Source organism: Halichoerus grypus, chromosome 1, assembly GCF_964656455.1.
Source record: "Halichoerus grypus chromosome 1, mHalGry1.hap1.1, whole genome shotgun sequence".
Lineage (NCBI taxonomy): Eukaryota > Metazoa > Chordata > Mammalia > Carnivora > Phocidae > Halichoerus > Halichoerus grypus.
In genome coordinates this window covers 70,373,556-70,390,134 of record NC_135712.1, presented here as the reverse complement: position 1 = coordinate 70,390,134, position 16,579 = coordinate 70,373,556, and the positions used below count along the sequence as shown (strand labels likewise).

General features: G+C 44.8%; 1 protein-coding gene and 1 long non-coding RNA gene across 3 annotated transcripts; one reads left to right on the top strand and one right to left on the bottom strand.

Moving 5' to 3' along the window:
- On the top strand, positions 1-12,854 carry TM4SF19 (transmembrane 4 L six family member 19). Of its 2 annotated transcripts, XM_036071961.2 has the most exons (6): positions 1-192; positions 5,681-5,788; positions 8,106-8,307; positions 8,851-8,928; positions 11,467-11,636; positions 11,917-12,854. In XM_036071961.2, the coding sequence occupies exons 3-6, from the start codon at positions 8,107-8,109 to the stop codon at positions 12,095-12,097; spliced, it is 630 nt and encodes a 209-aa protein (XP_035927854.1). In that variant the 5' UTR covers positions 1-192; positions 5,681-5,788; position 8,106; the 3' UTR covers positions 12,098-12,854. The 2 variants fall into 2 exon arrangements, with proteins under 2 accessions (XP_035927854.1, XP_077923503.1); XM_078067377.1 differs by lacking the exons at positions 1-192; positions 5,681-5,788 and adding an exon at positions 7,730-7,860.
- On the bottom strand, positions 3,969-16,578 carry LOC144381136 (uncharacterized). The gene is made up of 4 exons (XR_013445825.1): positions 16,539-16,578; positions 14,096-14,207; positions 11,475-12,194; positions 3,969-4,328 (listed from the first exon to the last, which is right to left on the bottom strand). It is a non-coding gene; the product is annotated as an uncharacterized LOC144381136 (long non-coding RNA).
- Position 16,579: the final 1 nt, after the last annotated feature.

Genomic DNA, 16,579 nt, shown 5'->3' with positions numbered 1-16,579 from the left:
CCCTCACACGCTCGGCCGCCCGGCTGCCCTCCGCATGCGTGCAGAGCCTCCCTGCCCTCTCGGAGAGGCCGGGGCCCTGCGGCTGGCCTTGCGGGAGTCCCAGGCGGGCCGCGGGGGCACGGGCCTGCTCTGCAGACGGAGCCCTTCTGCAGCCCCTTCGTCTCCCATCCTGAGCCCTGCCCCCGGATGCAGGTAAGCAGAGAGGAAAGGCCCAGGGAGCGGACGGCCTACCCGCTGAGAGCGCCCACGCCGACTGCACTGAAGCCCTGGCTCTGTCTCTGAGCAGTCGTGCGGCTTCAGGCCGTCCCTGTACCTTCGCTTTGCCTCCGGCTGTCAACTGCGGGCTTCTACCGGGCCTTAGAATACATTCCCTGCCCTGCTGTGCCTCTTTGTCAGTGCCGTTTGAGCTGGGTCAGCACGGCTTCTGCGGGATCCTCGGTGCGCTTGTGTGACACGTGCAGTGGGACACCGCGGCGCAGCACTTGCTTAGAGCCTGGTCGGTGGCCCCATGAGGCTTTCAGCTCCTCAAGAAAAGACACCGTCTCTGAGTCACCGATGCTCTCTCCAGCTTCTGGCATTGGGACCGGCAGAAAGCAGACACACTTAATTGGTATTGACTGAGGAAGGGATGAAAGAAAAGGCTGCGCAGGTGACGGGGGAGGTAGAGAGACGCACAAAGAATTTGCCGTCTCTTCCTCCACATGACTCAGCCGGTCACTCCTGTTGTTGCCTAGACATCTGGCCGAGGACTTGGGCCGCCAGCCAGGACCTCGGGTTAGAACAGGGCCTCCCCTAAAGCCCGGTTTTAAAGTTTTGCCTTATGATCCTGCTTATCTCTTCAGAGATCAAATTAGCCAACCTCTTGGCTAATCTCCGGGCTCACATTTGTGGGAGCGTTTCTCAGAATGTTGTGATTTCTTGCGGAACAAAGTCAGGGAGAGGAAGTGAAACGCAGACCGGTTTGAATCGGTGGGAGCAGCAGCGCCAAGTGCTTGTAGCAGGAAATTAGCGGACAGCCCGGATTCTCTGAGTTCCACTCATCCCGAAGGCCATGCTCAACTTCTTAATTTTCCCTCTGCATGTTTATATTCTTTAGTTTCCCTTATAAAACTGTTCTCCTGATAGAAAAATTTCCATAGAAGAGATTGTCAGGGCGGTTTCTTTTGGTTGTCTACGTCTAGACAGGCCTTACTCACGGGTGGGATGACTTGCAAGCGGCCGAAGGCGCACCTGAATCACAAAACTCCCCCCAGCCCGCGGTCTGCGGCCCTGGCTTGAAAGTCCAGCCGCACACAGGTCCTTGCTTGGGCCCCCGATAAAATGTCAGTCATCTGGGAGGGGGTGTTTACTTGCTAACACCCTCGATTGGTTAATTTGCTCCAACACAGAGACACACCAAGAGCCCTGCACCCGATGACGGGACAGTCTGGGAGGGAGGCTGCCCAGACAGGCACTTACATCCCAAAGGCTGGTGGGCAGAATGCGGGGAGAATTGTTTTCCTACAGGTGTCCTGTCTCTCCTGACAACAGGGCCTATTCATCACCCCGAGGGCCTGAGAACTAGGAGCAAGCAGCCAGGACTTCAGGAAAAGCGGCCTCCTCTTGTGGGCCAGCTGGGAGAGGGCGCTGGGGAGGAAACACAGCATCCCTCCTGGTCCCTGGTCCCCGCCCTTCCCTCTAGCTTCCTTGCATCCCTGGGGTAAGGGTCACTGTTTCTTCATTTCCTTCCCCTACTCCCCCAACGCATGCCCCCGCTGTCCTGGAGGCCTGAACTTATTTCATCCGGGGCAAGTTCTTTTATTCACTGTAAGAAAAATGGCTTAGAGAGCAAATACCCTGCGGAGAGGGCACACAGTGAGGGCAACTCTCCACACTAAGACATTAGCAATTGCAGCAGGAAGTTCTCCACTGGGAGGAGTTGCAGGAGGTGAGTGTGGACTCTGGGATTAGGGAAGCAAAGATCACTAGAGGCTGCGGGGGCTGGGGAACCAGGGGGAGGGCGCAGGAGCATACCACCAATCCAAAGGCCTGCTCGGTGCTCTGTCTGGCTCCAGTCTCTTTACCACAAGACAAATGGACAATGCTAGGCTAATCAAGTTTTTGTTTTTGAAAAACTGAGTTCGTTAAGTTGTAAAACTGTTTTTAAGAAGGTATGATAAAAATAAAATTAAGGATAGTCATTTTAGGAAGGAATCCAGGAAAATAGTAGGATTTTTTTTTTTTTTTAAGATTTTATTTATTTATTTGACAGAGAGAGAGACAGCGAGAGAGTGAACACAAGCAGGGGGAGTGGGAGAGGGAGAAGCAGGCTTCCTGCTGAGCAGGGAGCCCAATGCGGGGCTCGATTCCAGGACCCTGGGATCATGACCTGAGCCGAAGGCAGACACTTAACCATCTGAGCCACCCAGGCGCCCCAAAAGAGTAGGATTGATAGGCACACGTAGAGCTTCAATAATATTAGTGGTAACGACCTGTTTTGTAAGCTGGTCGCATTTACATGGGTGTTGTTTAATTTTTCATACGGCTTATAAGTACAAATATATACACTATGTTTAATTCTCCAAACTCTGAAATATTTTATTACATATATATTTGGATGTAGATGTGTAAAAGAGAGATGGGGGCTCTGGTTCACACATATTTTCTTTTCTTTTAAATTTTTTTATTGTTATGTTAATCCCCATACATTACATCATTAGTTTTAGGTATAGTGTTCCATGATTCATTGTTTGTGCATAACACCCAGTGCTCCATGCAGAACGTGCCCTCCTCAATACCCATCACCAGGCTAACCCATCCTCCCACCCCCCTCCCCTCTAGAACCCTCAGTTTGTTTTTCAGAGTCCATCGTCTCTCATGGTTCTTCTCCCCCTCCGATTTCCCCCCCTTCATTCTTCCCCTCCTGCTACATTCTTCTTCTTCTTTTTTTCTTTCTTAACATGTATTGCATTATTTGTTTCAGAGGTACAGATCTGAGATTCAACAGTCTTGCACAATTCACAGCGCTTACCAGAACACATACCCTCCCCAGTGTCCATCACCCAGTCACCCCATCCCTCCCACCCCACCCCCCACTCCAGCAACCCTCAGTTTGTTTCCTGAGATTAAGAATTCCTCATATCAGTGAGGTCATATGATACATGTCTTTCTCTGACTTATTTCGCTCAGCATAATACCCTCCAGTTCCATCCACGTCTTTGCAAATGGCAAGATCTCATTCCTTTTGATGGCTGCATAATATTCCATTGTATATATATACACCACATCTTCTTTATCCATTCATCTGTTGATGGACATCTTGGCTCTTTCCACAGTTTGGCTATTGTGGACATTGCTGCTATAAACATCGGGGTGCACGTACCCTTTCGGGTCCCTACTTTTGTATCTTTGGGGTAAATACCCAGGAGTGCAATTGCTGGATCATATGGTAGCTCTATTTTCAACTTTTTGAGGAACCTCCATACTGTTTTCCAGAGTGGCTGCACCAGCTTGCATTCCCACCAACAGTGTAGGAGGGTTCCCCTTTCTCCGCATCCCCGCCAACATCTGTCCTTTCCTGACTTGTTAATTTTAGCCATTCTGACTGGTGTGAGGTGGTATCTCATTGAGGTTTTGATTTGGATTTCCCTGATGCCGAGCGATATTGAACACTTTTTCATGTGTCTGTTGGCTGTTTGGATGTCTTCTTTGGAAAAATGTCTGTTCATGTCTTCTGCCCATTTCTTGATTGGATTCTTTGTTCTTTTGGTGTTGAGTTTGATGAGTTCTTTATAGATTTTGGATACTAGCCCTTTATCTGATATGTCATTTGCAAATATCTTCTCCCATTCTGTCGGTTGTCTTTTGGTTTTGTTGACTGTTTCCTTTGCTTTGCAGAAGCTTTTTATCTTGATGAAGTCCCAATAGTTCAGTTTTGCCCTTGCTTCCCTTGCCTTTGGCGATGTTTCTAGGAAGAAGTTGCTGCGGCTGAGGTCGAAGAGGTTGCTGCCTGTGTTCTCCTTTAGGATTTTGATGGACTCCTGTCTCACATTGAGGTCTTTCAACCATTTGGAGTCTATTTTTGTGTGTGGTGTAAGGAAATGGTCCAGTTTCATTCTTCTGCATGTGGCTGTCCAATTTTCCCAACACCATTTGTTGAAGAGACTGTCTTTTTTTCCACACATATTTTCTGATTACGTGCAAAGTAATGTGTTGGGAGGGGAGTGTCAAGAGTCTTAGGTCAGACAGACCCGAATCGCAAAGCAGCAACAATCAACTTCTTGGGGATGTCAAGGCACTGATTTTTTTCAGGTCCATACTGACACAAGTCTACTTAAATATCACCAAACCTATTGTAATTAATGTTTAGAAAAATGACAAGAAAATAAATATATAAATAAAAATTTTTTTAAAAAGAATAAATAAAAATAATAATTACAGAAAAATGACAAGAAGTTCATGTATCAGTGAAAATGTAAAAAGGAGAAATGGCTATAAGTAAAAGTGTGGAGGAGGCATTTTACAACTTACCTAGATGAGACATTTAATTTTGCAATCCATTTCATTGATGTATAATTAAAACACAATAAAATTGACCAATTTTCAGAGTCCAGTTTGATGAGTTTTGTCAATACATTTAGTTGTGTATTCACTACCAGAATCTAGACACAGAACACATCTCCATCACCTCCACAAGTTTCCTAATGCCCTTGTATTAATCCCCTCTCCCATTCCCTAGCCCTGGTAGCCACTGATCTGCTTCCTATCACTAGGTTTGCCTTTTCTAGAATTTCATATAAACAGAATCATACAGTGAGTAGTCTGTATGATTGTTTCTGTAGTGGTTTGTCTCTGGCTTCTGTCACTTAGCATAATGCTTTTTTTTTTTTTTTTTTTTTATTTATTTATTGAGAGAGAGAGAGAATGATAGAGAGAGAGCATGAGTAGGGAAGAGGGTCAGAGGGAGAAGCAGACTCCCTGCTGAGCAGGGAACCCGATGTGGGACTCGATCCCGGGTCTCCAGGATCATGACCTGAGCCGAAGGCAGTCGCTTAACCAACTGAGCCACCCAGGCGCCCCAGCATAATGCATTTGAGAGTCATCCATATGGTTGCGTGTATTGGTAGTTTATTCTGTTTTGTTGCCTCATGGAGGTACTCATTTGCATGGATATGCCACAATTTATTTATTCACTTATTGATGAACATTTGAGTTATTTCTCATTTTTTAACTGATTTTTTTTATCATGGTAAAATGTATATATCATAAAATTTGTTATTTTAACAATTTTAAAGCGTACAATGTAGTGGCATTAATTGCACTCAAAATATTGTGTAACCATCACCACTATATATTCCTAAAATTCTTTCATCACCCCAAACAGAAACTCTGTAACCATTTAACAATAACTCCCCATTCCTCCGCTCCTGGTCCCTGGTGACCCCTAATCTACTTTCTGTCTCTATGAATGTGCCTACTCTGGATATTTCATATAAGCGAAATCACACAGTATTTGTCCTTCAGTGTCTGGCTTATTTCATTTAGCATAAGGTTTTCAGGTTTCACCCATGTTGTAGCATGTTTCAGAACTTCTTTCATTTTTACGGCTGAATAATATTCTGTTGTGTAAATATGCCACATTTTGTTTATCTATTTATCTTTTGGTGCACACTTAGGTTGTTCCCATATTTCTAATTTGTAGTTATTGTGAATAAAGCTGCTATGGATATTCAAGTCCTAATCTTTGTATGGACGTGTGCTTTCATTTCTCTTGGATAAATACATAGAAGTGGAATTACCTGATCATTTGGTAAGTAAATGCTTAACTTTATAAGAAACTGCTAAGCTAATTTACAAAGTGGCTTGTAACATTTGTATTCTCATTAGTTACCTATGAGAGTTCCCGTTGCACCACACCTTCACCAACACTTGGTAGAGTCCAACTTTGGAATTGAAACAATTCCAGTGGGTGTGTAGTAGGATCTTATTTTAGTTTTAATTTGTGTTTCCTTATGTAAATGATGTTGAGCATCTTTTCCTATTCTTAGCTGTCATCCATATATCTTCTTTTGTGAGATGAAATGAGGTGTCTGTTTAAATCTTTTTCCCATTTTTAAAATCAAGCTGTTGTCTTATTATTACAGAGTTTTAAGAGTTCTTCATATAGTCTAGTTACAAGTCTGTTATCAGACCTGTATGTATTTGCATTCACATACATATTTGCAAAATTTATGTTGTGAATATTTTCTCAGTCTGTGGTTTCCTTCTTCATTGTTTTCATGGTATCTTTTTTTTTCTTAAGAGAGGGAGAGACAGAGAGAGAGAATCTTAAGCAGGCTCCATACCCAGCTTGGAGTCGGATGTGGGGCTTGATCCCACAACCCTGAGATCATGACCTGAGCCAAAATCAATAGTTGGACGCTTAACTGACTGAGCCACACAGGCCCCCCCATAGTGTCTTTTGAAGAGCAAATTAATTTTGAAGTAGTTTATCATTTTTATGGGTTGTACCTTTTGTCTTTTATCAAATAAATCGCTAACTCAAGATCCCAGGGGCACCTGGTTAGCTCAGTCTGTGGAGCATGTGACTCTTGATCTCAGGGTTGTGGGCTCGAGCCCCATGTTAGATGTAGAGATTACTTAAAAATAAAATCTTAAAAAAACAAAAAGATCCCAATGTTTTTTCCTTTGCTTTCTTCTAGAAATTTAGTAAGTTTAGACCTATGGTTCATTTCTAACTAATTATTGAATATGGTTTGCAGTAATAGTCATGGTATATATTTTTTTGTTTTGCATATAGATTGTTCCAGCACTGTTTGAGATTATCCTTTTCCCATTGAAATACTGTCTTTTTAAAAAATCATTTGCTAATATGTGTATGTCTATTTCTGAATTCTCTAGTCTGTTCTAGTGGTCTGTATGTCTTCATACACCAGCACTTTACTTTTTGTAACTTTACTGTAACTTTATAATGTCTTGAAATCACATGGTGTAAGTCTTCCAACTTTGTTCTTTTTCAAAAGTATTTTAGCTAATCTAGGACTTTTGCATTTCCATATAAATTTAGATTCAGCTTGTTAATTTCTACAAAAAAACACTGCTAGGATTTTGACTGAGATTGTATTGAATGCACACATCAATTTAGAGAGAATTGACATGTTAATGATAGTGAATCTTTTGATCCACAAATGTGGTATATCTCTCCATTTATTTAGGTCTTTCATTTTTCTCAGCAATATTTTGTTATTTTTAATGTACGAAAGTCTTGCACATATTTTGTTAAATTTATCCATAAGTATTTTCTATTCTTATGCTATTTATTGTTTTTTATTTTTATTTTTTAAAGATTTTATTTATTTATTTGAGAGAGAGAGAGAGAACACAAGAGGGATGAGGGGCAGAGGGAGAAGCAGACTCCCCACTGAGCAGGGAGCCCGATGTGGGGCTCAATCCCAGGACTCCAGGATCATGACCTGAGCCGAAGGCAGACGCTTAACCGACTGAGCCACCCAGGCGCCCCTAAATATTGTTTTTTTAATTTTTACAATTTATCATTGCTTGTATACAGAAATACAAGAGAATCTTTGTATATTAATTTTTTATTCTGTAACTTGCTAAACTCACTTAGTAGTTCTAGTAACTTTTTGATAGATTCCTTTGGTTTTTCTACATAGATAATCATGTTACCTTACTTCTTTCTTTCCTCTCTGTATGGCTTTTGCTTCTTTTTATTTTCTTATTGCACTGGATAGGATTTCCTGTACTACTGAATGGAAGTGGTGACAGTGGACATCTCTAAAATGACATCTTTTAAAGAGAGAGGATGACACCTTTAAACATTTTTTCCTGTCCCAAATAGAAATAATCACTGGCTGTATAGAGGTACAAGCAAAATATGATGGGATGAGTTGGGGTTGGCAGAAAATGGAGCAATTAAATCCTATCCATTGGGGACTGTTTATAGAAGGCAAAGTTTTTAAGCAAGTTCTTTGGCTCTTCTTGATCTGACCTGGGCAAGTGACATTATCTGTAGTCTGTTTCCCCCACCCTACCCTTGCTATGGGTGTTCCCCTTCCTGATGCTTCCAGCCAACAGAGCTACCATGACTCTCTATCCATTGGTTCCAGGATGCTGTCCTCTCCTGATGTGATGGCATGCTCACGGACCTGCTCCCGCATCCTGGGGCTGAGCCTCGGGACTACCGCCCTGTTTGCTGCTGGAGCCAACTTGGTTCTCCTCTTTCCTAACTGGGATGTGACCTACCTGTTGAGGGGCCTCATTGGCAGGCATGCCATGCTGGGCTCTGGGCTCTGGGGAGGAGGACTCATGGTAAGTGTTTGGAGTTTCTTGGGTGTGAATTCCCCAAACACCCCTCAGGGTGGAGCAGGAAAGTGGCAGGGGAGTAGTGTTTTGGTTCTTTGCAAGAATGCTTGGTCTTGGGGGTGCCTGGCTGGCTCAGTGGGTAGAGCATGTGACTCCTGATCTCAGGGTTGTGAGTTTGAGCCCCACATTGGGTGTAGAGATTACTTAAAAATAAAATCTTAAAAAAAAAAGAAAAGGAATGCTTGATCTAGCAAGCTGGTCTTGGGTCTACAGCAATTCCAAGGAATAGGAGACTCTAGGAAGACTTGTCAAGTCTTGTTGCTGAACTTTGGCTTAGGACTAGAAGGCTGGGTATAAACATTGCCATCCAGAGAGTCAGATCAGGCTAGTCATCCAATTGGGTCCTGACAGTCAAAGCGAAACCCTCTGGGAAAGATAGGATTATCAAATTCATGTGAGGTGCCCAACGGATCTATTTCGAAGGCACAAGTGGCAGCTAGAAATGTCGATTACCCAATCTCTTCTTACCATTCTTCTCCCCTCTCCCAGGTACTCACTGCAGCTATCCTCATCTCCTTGATGGGCTGGAGATATGGCTGCTTCAGTAAGAGCGGGCCCTGCCGAAGTGTAAGCACCAGATTCTACTCTTCTAATACCTAGAATGTCCCCACATCCTATATACTCTATAGGCAGACTGGTAAAGAGGCAATTTCAGTCTTGGGGCTTGAAGTCAGGTCCTGACTGTACCCTTCATAACCCTAAGCTGTTGGGCAAGTTCCTTAACCTTTCTGAGCTCAGGTCCTCATCTATAAAATGGGAGTGAACAGGATCAAGTTAAGGGAGTAAGTGCTTAATGAGCCAGAAATGTCTATATACATGTGAGGAACTGCTACTATTACTTTAACCTACTGAACAATATGGACATGAGTTAAATGCACTGCACTCATGTGTCATTGATAGAAAATTTCCTGGGGTGCCTGGCTGGCTCAGTGGGTAGAGCGTGCACTCAATCTCCAGGTTGTGAGTTCAAGCCCCATGTTGGGTGTGGAGTCTGCTTAAAAAAAAAAAGAAAGAAAGAAAAAAATGTCCTGGCTATTTTGTTTAATTTTTCTTAGAGTTGGAAGGTTTTCCAGAAATCATCTAATGACTAGACTCTAGTCTAACCCCTCCATTTTACAGAAAATGAAACTGGGGCCCAGAGTAAATTTGCACTTACAACTACAGTGGCATTCATATATATCTGAAAAATCTCACTACATAGGTAGTATAAGATATATTGCTTATTCAGTCTCAGACACATGAATTTGTGGCCTCCTTACAGTAACTCTAGAGCCTACTTTGATATCTGCCGCCCACGTATTGGGAACCCCGCTGATTCAGAGTTATATGTTAAGGAATTAAATATAAACACCCACACATTTCATTCACTATCTGTTCTCAGTCTCGTCTGGTTTTCCCCTAGGCGAGTGAGTTGTTCTCAGACTTGTGTGTGCATCAGAATCCCTTCAGGGTTTGTTAAAACATATTGCTGGCTCCACCCCCAGATTTTCTTTCTTCCTTTTTTTTTTTTTTTAAAGAGATATTGTCTGAGGAAAGGAGAAGGTAGGAGAGACAGGAGAGTTGACTTTATTTTATTTATTTATTGTTTTTAGAGGTGGGGGAGGAGGAGAGAGACAGGGAAAGAGAGAATCTTAAGCAGGCTCCACGCCCAGTGCAGAGTCCGATGCAGGGCTTGATCTCATGACCCTGAGATCATGACCTGAGCTGAAATCAAGAGTCAGACGCTTAACCGACTGAGCCACCCAGGCGCTCCAGCCCCAACTTTTCTGGTTCAGAAGGTGGGGTGAAGCAGGAAGTTGTGCATTTCTAACAAGTTTTCAGGTGATGTGATGCTGCCAGGGCCGGGACCCCATTTTGAGCATTTCCCTGGCTCCTCCCCAGTTCCCAACTAGCATGACATTGTGGGAAAAGGACTCTATGATTCTATATAAAAATTATATCTATATTTTATTTAAATTTTTAAAATATGTATTCTTTTGAAGGGAGAAAACGACCTAGTATTCTGAGAAAGAAGCCAATTTAAAAGCAAGCTAGACTCCTGCCAAGGAAATGAACTCATTGTTATCTTTCGGGAGGGAAGTGAGTGGTGCACAGACTAAGCGCAATGACAGAACAGGAGTCCCTTCTGAACTGACTGCAATTTCTGTCTCTGTCTTCCTCCCTCCCTTCTTTTCTACCTCCTTCCCTCTTTCCTCCCTTGTTTCCTTTCATGTTTGATTTGAGAAAGAGAGGAATCAAGGGTAGGAGCTTGGAACTTTTGGAAATACAGCTTTCCCTTAAAAGAGTCAGAAATGAGCATGTGGGGGATGCGTGGGTGGCTCAGTCGTTAAGCATCTGCCTTTGGCTCAGGTCATGATCCCAGGGCCCTGGGGTCGAGCCCCACATTGGGCTCCCTGCTCTGCGGGGAGCCTGCTTCTCCCTCTCCCACTCCCCCTGCTTGTGTTCCCTCTCTCGCTGTGTCTCTCTCTGTCAAATAAATAAATAAATAAAATCTTTAAAAAAAATTTTAAAATAGTAAAAAAGAAAAGGGCATGCGATGACCATCCAACCCTTCTACCCAGAGGCTGTTTAAACTTTTTTTTAAAGATTTATTAATTTATTTGAGAGAGAGAGAGAGTGCACGCACAGGCGTGAGTGGGGGGTGGTGAGGGGCAGAGGAGAGGGAGAATATTAAGCAGACTCCAGGCTTAGTGTGGAGCCCGACACAAGGCTCGATCTCACAACCCTGAGATCATGACCTGAGCCAACATCAAGAGTCAGTAACTGACTGAGCCACCCAGTGGCCCCTGAGTGTAAAAGTTTTTGATGCCAACCTGTTGAGAAGCTCTGGAGGGAGAGCCTACTGGGTCAGGGAGACCGAGGTCCAAGTGCCACTGCTTCCCCCTTCTCATGCATTCTCTCCCATCCCTTCCTGGCTCTACCCACTGACCCCTCAGCAGCCACCCTCCCTTGGTTATGCTTTAATGGAGGTGCCAGGGGCAGCATTATCCCCATGTGATTTGATGGGGAAGAGCCCGAGTGCCAGAGAAGTTAGGCTTGTCCAGATCACCCCATCACCTGGTCATGACCCGGTCTCACCTCGTGGCTTCTTCCCTCCCTCTACAGATACTCACTTCTCTGCTGTCCAGTAGCCTGGCTTTTCTTGGAGCCTTGATTTGCTTTATCACTTCCGGAGTAGCCCTGAAAGATGGTCCATTTTGCATGTTTGATGTCTCATCCTTCAATCAGACGCAAGCTTGGAAGTATGGTTACCCATTCCAAGACTTGCATAACAGGTAAATGGGCGGAGACTTGGATTTTCAGTCTTCTCAGAGAGACAAAGACAGAAAGGCACACAGATGGACTACAAACTCCTCTTGGTCACACGTTCTAGCATCTCCCTTCTTTGATGCTTGGCATTTTGCAGATGCAGCAACAACAGTCACCCTCAAGAGTCTAGACCTATGGCCTTGGCTGGGGGGAGGCCCCAGGTTTCTACTGAGGTTGTTTACTTGGCTTTTCTTAGTTATTCCTCAACCCCTGGTCTCCCTCCCCCTTTTTTTTCTTTTGGAATAGGAATTATTTGTATGACCATTCCCTCTGGAACTCTGTCTGCCTGGAGCCTTCTAAAGCTGTCATTTGGCACGTGGCCTTCTTCTCCATCCTTCTGTGCATCAGCCTCCTCCAGATTCTCCTGGTGGTCATTCATTTCATCAACAGCTTCCTGGGCCTTTTCTGCAGCCTCTGTGAGAAGTGATAGGGAATGCCCTTTCATGCATGAGAGTTTTCCTCCAAAGCTGCCTTGAATCCCTTCTGCAGGATGGATTATAACCGAACTTTCCTTTTAGGTATGCCTGTAGTGGTAATAACAGTAATGATTCCTTGCACATGTATTGAATGATATATGCATTTGAAATCACATTGTAAACTGCAAGATGATATGTTAGTAGAAGGAATAATTAAGTCATTATTATTGTGCAGGAACTTACAGTTCATAAATGTCCTCCAGCCATGGTCTCATTTCAGCCTCTCAACAACTCCATAAAACTGGCCACATGTCACAGATATAGAAGTTGAAGCTCCTAGAGCATAACGGACTTGCTGCCTAAAACCACTCAACTGGATTCAGGGAAAGTCAGTACCTGAGCTCCAATCTTCTAAATTCAAGTTCACCAGTTGTTATGGATTGAATTGTGGGTCCTCAAAACTCATAGGTTGAAGCCCTAACCCCCAATGTGACTGTATTTGTAGATAGAACCCTTAGGAAAGTAGTTAAGGTTAAATGAGGTCATAAAGGTAGGACCCTAACCCAGTAGGACTGGCATCCTTATAAAAAGAGGATGAGACACCAGATCTCTCTCTCCACACAAGCACAGAAGAGGCCATGTGAGGACACAGCCAGAAGGTGGCCACCTGCAAGCTAAGGAGGGGGCCCTCAATAGAAACCAACCTTGTTGGTACATTCATGTTGGGACTTCCAGCCTCCAGAAAATAAATGTCTGTGGTTTGAGCCACTCAGTCTGTAGTATTTTGTTATGGCAGCCTGGGCTGATTAACTCACCAGTATTCTTTTCTTTAGTGTTCAGTGCGGTTCAATAAGTGCTATACCCTGGAGTGTGGCCGACACTGCTGTGTGTGCAGTGGATCCAAAGATGACCGAGACATGGTCCTTGACCTCGGACCCTGCCTTGTCCTTGAAGAGCTCATGATCAGGTTAGGGGAACAAACACATCTACGAACAATTTCAATGTCCTACGGTAAGGGCCATGTTAGAAGTCAACAGGACACAGAGAGAGTTCAGAGGAACAGTGAACCTCCAAGGAGAGGGTCTGTGAGAGATCAAGGAAGGCACCCCTTGTGTCTGAGCTGATTCTTGAAATAGCCCAGCAAAGAGGGGAGGAAGGGATTCCCGAGCAGAGGAAACAGCACATTCCAAGGCATGGAGGGGAGACACAGGATGGAGATGGAGATGGAGAACTCCACAGCAGTTTCTCATGTGGTACGTGGAGAGCAGAGCCCCTCCCTCTCTCCCATTTCAGGATCTTGGTCAGGAGGTAGTGCTGGATGGTGAGTAGAGTCAGGAGTGGGGTAAAGGAGAGCCAGGTGGGAAAGTCTGGTGGGCAGGGAACAGGATGAAGCAGGCAGGAGCAGCCTGGGAAGAAACAGGAAGATGGGTACTGGCAAGAGAAGAGGTAGTGGACAAGTCCAGGGAATGAGTTGGAGAACCTGGGGCTCTGGAACCACAGAGGGGACAAAGCCAGGAAGGGAGTGTGTGGGCCCAGGTGCTGCTGTATCCCCTCCATGGTCCCCTGGACCCCAGCACTGTCCCAGGTCAGGGAGGAGCCGCTGAAGCACCAGATGCCTCCAGAATACAGAATTCCTCTGTTACCGGGGGTGGGGGATGGGTGGGGGGGAGGAGGGAGGGGAAGGGAGAGGAAAACAGGGGTGGGGAGGGGAATGGGTGAAGAGGGAGTTCTGCATTCATTCCGCCGTGGACTCCATAGTCCTCCACACCGGGTTGTTGGCTGCCCTCTGTGGGCTCACAGGACACCTGCATCCCCTTCCTTCTCCCTACATCCCAGGACTACCTCACACTCAGAATGGGCTTTCACCGTGGTTTTTTCTCCTCAAATGAAAGCTACATCTGGCTCTGGGCTTGGCTTCCAACCAGGTTTTGGGCAGAGGGGCTTCTGTTAATCTGTTCATCAGGACAGTGTTAACATTTTGTTAAGAAAAAAAGTTGTCTGTCCCTTACCTTGTGTATGCCTTCTTGAGTATCACCATGGAATGAAGAGGAAGTTGCACTGTTTACGATCCTGCTCAGAGAAAGGTAAGCCCATCTTGGGAATAGGTTGTCCTTCAGCTTTCTGTTATAGCAATTGGCACTCTACTTAGCCCATCGCTCCCCAGCCCAATCTGTTCACTCTTTAGGGCAAGGCCTGGGTTTTATTCACTTTTGTATCTCTAGCCCCTAGCACAGATGGAATAATAAAATGTTTATTGAATTAAATTACACATCTAATTTTCTGTGTTTTTAGTTGGACCGTAGTAGATAGGATGAGAGAAGTATAACTGAAGAAATCATAAAAAGGGTGAGAAAGTCTGCATACTACGAGTATGATTTCTTTTTTTTTAAATTTTTTTATTGTTATGTTAATCCCCATACATTACATCATTAGTTTTAGATATAGTGTTCCATGATTCATTGTTTGTGCATAACACCCAGTGCTCCATGCAGAACGTGCCCTCCTCAATACCCATCACCAGGCTAACCCATCCTCCCACACCCCTCCCCTCTAGAACCCTCAGTTTGTTTTTCAGAGTCCATCGTCTCTCATGGTTCATCACGAGTATGATTTCTTAAGCCTGGTGAAACAGCAAGAAGAAAACACTATCTGCCCCTAGGAGACACTGGATTTCTGTGCCAGGGTAGTCTGTGGATGCATGACCCCAGCCAAAGATGGGGCTGGTGCTGCTGAACCAAGGGGCAGCTAAAGAGGGCCTGGTTGAGGCAGCACTGAGCTGATGCTGGGTGCACACCTAGCCCCATGGCCCTAGCACAGACCCCCGTCTGCTGGCCAGTGCCAGGAGGAAGGTTCAACAACCCAGCCAGATCATGAAAGGTCTTATTGCAGTGAATGCTGGGGAGATGGTCATAAAGAACCATTGAAAGATTTCAAGCAGAGCAGTGACAAAGGAAAGCCATTCTGGAGACAATGGGAAGGGCAGGCTGGGAAGGCGAAGTTCCTGGGAGTTTACTGGCGTCAGGGAGACCAATCTAGGCTATATGACCAAGAAGACACATTGTAAGCCAAAACCTGGAATAGTAAAATTAGTCTCTACTGGAACTTGCAAAGGTATACTTTTATAGAAACTACTCCCTTTCCATCTTAGAGGAGGAAGTTTGGCAATTTGTTAACCCAACCAATAGGAAGCCTGGATGGATATTGGGGGAATTTCTTTTCTTATTTTATTTTTTTAAGATCCTATTTATTTATTTGAGAGAGAGAGAGAGAGAGCGAGAGCGCACGAGTGGGGGCAGGGGCAGAGTGAGAGGGAGAAGCAGACTCCACACTGAGCAGGGTGCCTGATGGGGGGCTTGATTCCAGAACTCTGGAATCATGACCTGAGCTGAAGGCAGACACTTAACCAACTGAGCTACCCAGGCGCCCCTTTTCCTAGTTTTTGAAGCTGGTAGAGGCCAGGATAATATGGTTTTCCCAAATAGGACCAGAAACTGGTGCTCATAAGTGGGGAATACACCTGAAATCTGCTCCCTTCTGAATTTTGCACTGGATCCAGGAGTGTAGGTGAGGCTGGGGGAACTGCGGGTTGGCGGTTATGGACTGGAGCAGGGCACTGCCAACTTTTTCTGTAAAGGGTCACATAAAGTTTAGACTTTAAGGGCCATATGGTTTCTGTTGCAATTGCTAAATTCTACCAATGAGCGCACAAATGTGGCCACACAATGTGCAAGTGGGCATAGCTATGTTATAAGAGAACTTTACGGATACTGAAATTTTAATTTCATGTGTAGGTTTCACGTGTCATGGATTAATCTTTTGATTTTTTTCCCCGATCATTTAAAATATAAAACCTGCTCAAAAGTTGTGAATAAAGAAATGAAGGCTGCACTTGCCCACAGGCTACAGCATGAAGACCCTTTATTTAGAGTCAGGGCCCTGCCACTCAATAGCCTTAGATGCTTGGACCTCTATGGGCCTCAGGTTCCGCATCAATTTCTTAAAATTGTGGTGCGGTTAATAAAGCCAGGAACTTTGATTATAATGTGATAAAAAAAATTTCATGCAGTTTTCTGGTGGGTAGAATGGACATTAAAAAAAAGGTATGTTCAGTTATCTTGGTAAAAGTTTCTAAATGCATAGATTGCCATTCGCCTGCATTTCTGTTGTAAAACAGAACAAAAGCAGAACAAGACGCGCTTTAAAGTGCTTTGGGGGGCGCCTGGGTGGCTCAGTCCTTACACCTCTGCCTTCGGCTCAGGTCATGATCCCAGAGTCCTGGGATCCAGCCCCTGGACAGGCTCCCTGCTCAGCGGGAAGCCTGCTTCTCCCTCTCCCACTCCCCCTGCTTGGGTTCCTGCTCTCGCTATCTCTCTCTCTCTATCAAATAAATAAATAAAATCTTAAAAAAAAAAAAAATGAAGTGCTTTGGAATCCCTATAGGGCTGCACCCACCTTAGGCCGAAGTCAGGGCAGCTCTCGCTCCACCAGTTCCC

Excerpts from the sequence above, each read along its gene's own strand:
- TM4SF19 (XM_036071961.2), top strand. The coding sequence starts at position 8,107 with ATGCTGTCCTCTCCTGATGTGATGGCATGCTCACGGACCTGCTCCCGC. Across the intron at positions 8,308-8,850 it reads TCTGGGGAGGAGGACTCATG|GTACTCACTGCAGCTATCCT; the intron begins GTAAGTGTTTGG and ends CCCCTCTCCCAG. Across the intron at positions 8,929-11,466 it reads AGAGCGGGCCCTGCCGAAGT|ATACTCACTTCTCTGCTGTC; the intron begins GTAAGCACCAGA and ends CTCCCTCTACAG.